The sequence below is a fragment of the Mesoplodon mirus genome (assembly GCF_964341445.2).
Source record: "Mesoplodon mirus genome assembly, chromosome: 1".
Taxonomy (NCBI): Eukaryota; Metazoa; Chordata; class Mammalia; order Artiodactyla; family Ziphiidae; genus Mesoplodon; species Mesoplodon mirus.
In genome coordinates, this window is record NC_138976.1 from 38938970 (window position 1) to 38943326 (window position 4357).

The 4357-nt window shown below is 43.6% G+C and overlaps 1 protein-coding gene across 12 annotated transcripts in view; it reads left to right on the forward strand.

The window, feature by feature from the left end:
* The first annotated feature begins 267 nt into the window (after window positions 1–267).
* The window catches only part of ZNF510 (zinc finger protein 510), a 22055-nt gene continuing 17965 nt past the window's right edge, over window positions 268–4357 (forward strand). Inside the window, exons 1-3 of one of the 12 annotated variants that reach the window (XM_082615280.1) lie at window positions 268–1856; window positions 2111–2157; window positions 2801–2859. In XM_082615280.1, the coding sequence (XP_082471406.1) occupies window positions 2145–2157; window positions 2801–2859 (72 nt within the window). In that variant the 5' untranslated portion in view covers window positions 268–1856; window positions 2111–2144. Of the gene's footprint in view, window positions 1980–2110; window positions 2158–2800; window positions 2860–4357 lie in introns of those variants that run through there. The other 11 variants (XM_082615276.1, XM_082615272.1, XM_082615277.1 and 8 more) reach the window with 11 other exon arrangements.

Consider the following 4357-nt stretch of genomic DNA (forward strand, 5'->3'; position numbering starts at 1 on the left):
GACCACACACTGGATTTGCTGTACTGTCAGAGTTTAACACATGACCTCTGGGGCTTTGGTAGAATTTGAGCGTCATTCATCAGTACAGACTGTTAACTATATCTTATTGCTCCCTAACTCCCACCCCCTCTACACACACCCACACACACCCCCAAAATTTGCGAGTGCTTGCAGCGTTTATGGGAAACGTAGTCTTGAACGTTTCCGGTTATCGAGCAGCATTCTGGGAACGGATGTCGTGGGCTTTTCTCCGCGCTGGTGAGGTAACCCAACTTTTCTACTTCCGCCCTTTCCCGACTCGCGGGCGCGGAGGCTTTGCGCCTGAGGTGAGGACGTTTTAGGTCTGGACATCCAGCTTGAAAGGGTAGGCTTGTGCCCCGGGTCAAGGAACAGCAAGTCCCGGAAACCCCTCCTGCCCCAACGTGGGACTCCCACCGCCTGTCTCCGAGCCCTCTCCGAGCCCGGCCAGTGGGTAAACCTGGGAAAGGTGAATGGGGGCGGGCTCCGGGCCCGTAGGTGGGTCTGAGTGCTGGTCAGAAATGCTCGGTGCGGCACGGGTGTGGGAGCTGACCGCAGCCGGACCTGGGAAAGTCCCTTGCCAGCAGTGGAAGGGCAATGCACGTTTATAATATTGACCGTGAACCTGCCACGAAGCACGCGCGGGCGGTGGGTCTGAGTTGAGCTCCCGAGCTTAGGAGCCAAACAGATCGAGTAAATTCCTTCTCTGTTACTTGTGCATAAGTCAGGTTTCTCACCTAAAAGTAAGGTTATTTAATAACTGTTTCGTGGCGTTGTTCAGAGAGATAAGTCTTCACCGGTAAAGCATTCAGCCAAGTGCTAGGCAATAAGCACTAATAAGTAGTAGTTAATAAGCCAACATATAATGTTGGCTCGCATCATAGTCAGCAGACACTTTGTTCTTTTCATTTAGTATTTAATCCTCACAGCCACCCTATTTATAGGTGTTGCAGCCATCACAGCACTAGCAGAGTGACTTGTCCCCAAATCCCCAGGACTGTGATGTAAAGTCAGTGTGAACTGAATCTCACTCTGTGACAGGTGTGTTTACTCTGGGATTTGTGGAATGTTTCCAGAGCCTCTGGGTTAAGACTAAGGCTCCTGGAAACTTCTGCACTGTCCAGGCTGTCTCTGTCTTCAGAAAGCACAGTCTGATGTTCTAGTGCAGTGCTGTCCAATAGAAAGAGAAGGTGTGCCATGTATGTAATTTTAAATGTTCTAATAGCCACGCTAAAAACTAAAAAGGAACAAGTGAAATTAATTGTAAGAACATATTGTGTCTGTCTCAATATATCAAAAATGTTACTTCAACATGTGGCAGGAGCCACATTTCAAGTGCTCGATAGTGGGATGTGGCTAGTGGCTACCATAATGGATAAAAGAGTTGTAATGAATTCCAGGAGAATCAAGTTTAAGGCCCTGCACCGGTGGTTCCCAACCAGGGTGACTTTGCTCCCCAGAGGACCTTTGGAAATGTCCAGAGACATTTTTGGTTGTCACAACTGGGAGAAGTGCTACTGGCACCTGGTGGGTAGAAGCCAGAAATGCTGCTTGACATCCTACAATGCACAGGACAGCACCCCCTCACCCCTGTGACAAAGAGTTATCCAGCCCACAATATCATTAGTGCTGAAGTTGAGAAACACTGCTCTATATGAAAGTTTCAACTAAAATGCATTTGTTTCCTAGGCCTAAGTCTCAGCATCTCTGAAACAAAGCAGCTCTTTTGTGGCAGAAAGGTGGGGACAAGAGTCCCATCTCAGAGGGGCCACCCTCATCAGAACTTCAGAACAGATGCAGAAAAACCCAGAAAGGAGCAGGTTGTGATTCGCTCCAAGGTGATTAAGAACTAGATCTTAATCACCTTGCCTAGAGAGAGCCAGACTTGGTGATGTCACCACATTCAGAATCCGTCACAGACTGTGTGACCATGGAAACTGTGGATCAGCTTGCAGAAGGTGGTGAGCAGGGGTGGAAAGGGATGGGTGACTGATATACTGCACAGGTAAACCCACAGCCAGAGTCAAGGAAATTCTGTCTTCAGTCCTTAAATAACCCCCCACTTTCTTCATTCTTCTCTCATTCTTTCCAGATTCTGAGCTACGGTCACGCCGTGTTCATAACACATGGCATCTAGAGGTAGGCTGTGGCTTCCTTTATCCTGAACATATAGAATCACAAAATGATAATATAGGAAAAGATTTCTACTTCTGACTCTTAAAACCTTAAAACAAAACACTGAGCTTGAGATGTATGTCCCCTGGTCACCCAGGACAGAGCTAGGAGCAAAGCTCAGTGCTGTTCAAAGCACAGCACTGTTCATTCTGTCACAGGTAAGTCACTAAAAGTGTCTTATCAAAAGTCTTTTTGAGAAATTGCAACAAATCAGAACAAAAAGATTTAAAAATATTTTGTCATTATCTTTTTGTTCAGAGTTTTCTGTTGATTTTCTAACTCAAGGTGTAAATAATAGGATATTAATATTAATCCTCTGTTTTAGTTTTTTGTGAATTAGTCAGAGAGGACATACATTTTTTTAAATCAATAGGAAAATAATTTACAGTCACCCAGTGAAAAACAGCAGGGTTATATCCGCATGATCATATCAGAGATGTACATATTCAGGGAGTGCTGTCTCTATGCGGTGCTTCCTGCTCAAGGATCAACAGAACATTTTTCCATAGAGAGACTTTTTTCCCAACTGGTGTGATGAGATTAGGCAAGTGAATACAGAAGCTCACCAGACCTTTCCTGACTCCATCCCTCTTTTCTTTACTCCCAGCTTATTCTTCACAGTTCTTTGCATTCTCTCAGGAGCAGCAGAAAATGAACATATCTCAGGTGAGTTGTTCATTAACACCTTTTTTTATAATGGATTGTATAGATGGTTAATTAACATGGCAAAGTAGATATAGGAACGGATCAGAATTATTCAAGGAAGATAATAGAAAAGCAGATGAATAGCACAGCAGAGTTGTCATGTGGATAGATAAAGGTCCTCTGATATTACAGATTTTCCAAAGTGCAGCTGCAAATTTCTTCTGACCTTTCTGATAGCCATGGCAGAGAGTTAGGCAGACAATATTTGTTTAAAGAATTACGTTGATGAGAAGCTTAAACCAGACATTCCTCATGGAATTTAAAGTCATCAAAGTCAGGAGAAATGTCTTTGTTGGTCTTCATGTAGGTCATAGTGCAGATCTTTCCAATGACAACACTGAAAGTAAAGGGCATATTGCCAAAACAGGGCTTTTGTTAAAACAGGTGTTTGGATAAGTAAAACAGAAGTTGAGTTATCCTGTTGGATCCAGGGATAATTCTTAGACTAACTAGAGGTCAATATGAATGGCTGTATGTTCATGTCCTTAAAAATAGCTCTCCATAAATATTCCTCTCAAGTACCTGTCATAAACAAGTTGTTTAGCAGACAGTTTAAAGTACTGTTCTTTGGCAAATGTTACCACACTTTCCATTCATACTTCAGTCCACTGCATGAAGCCTTGGTGTCTCTCTTCATATGCCTGTGATCTGCACTCACCAGTGACCTAATTACAGTCAAATCTAATGGGTCTTGTGTAGTCCTTACCTCACTAGACCTGTCTCAGTGCCTGACTCCCCCCTCTCTGTGTCTCTGGAAGGTCTCCTGCATTAGTATGTGTGACACCCTCCTCTGCCACTCTCCTGCCTCTTGTTTCTTTCATGGAGTCATCTTCCTTCTCCTGCCCTTTCACATGTCTCCTCCACAAGTGTCTATTCTCACTATTCTTCTAACTATTCTTCTCGACTCATTTCATCCCATTTCTGGTTTTAACAATGATGTATTTGCTAGTCTCCCAAATGAGGCTCTGCAGCCCACCCTGACCAATGGCACTTTTTGTGATGATGGAAATGGTCTATATCTGCATTTCCAAAATGGTGACCAGTAGCCATATGTGCCTCTTGAGCAGTTGAAATGTGGCTAGAGTGGCTGAGGGACTGAATTTTTAAGGTTTAAATAGTCATATGTGGCTACCGTACAGGACATAGTTGATTCAACATTTCTCTGTAGGTATCTAAAACTATCTCCAGCTCAACTGATTCAAAATAAAAGTCAACATTCACAGCCCTTCCCAAACTAATCCTCCTCATCTTTCCCTATAGATGGTACCACCCCATTCAGCCAGGCACCCAAGCCACAAAAAATGGAATGCATGCTTGACTCCTGTTGCTCTCTCTCTCACTCTCTAACTCCTGCCACATCTGGCCAATATCATGTCTAGGTACTTTTCCTATTTGTCTAGATCAGAGATAACAGCAATTTTATATGGTTCAATTTAATGTATTTTAAACGTATTCCTCT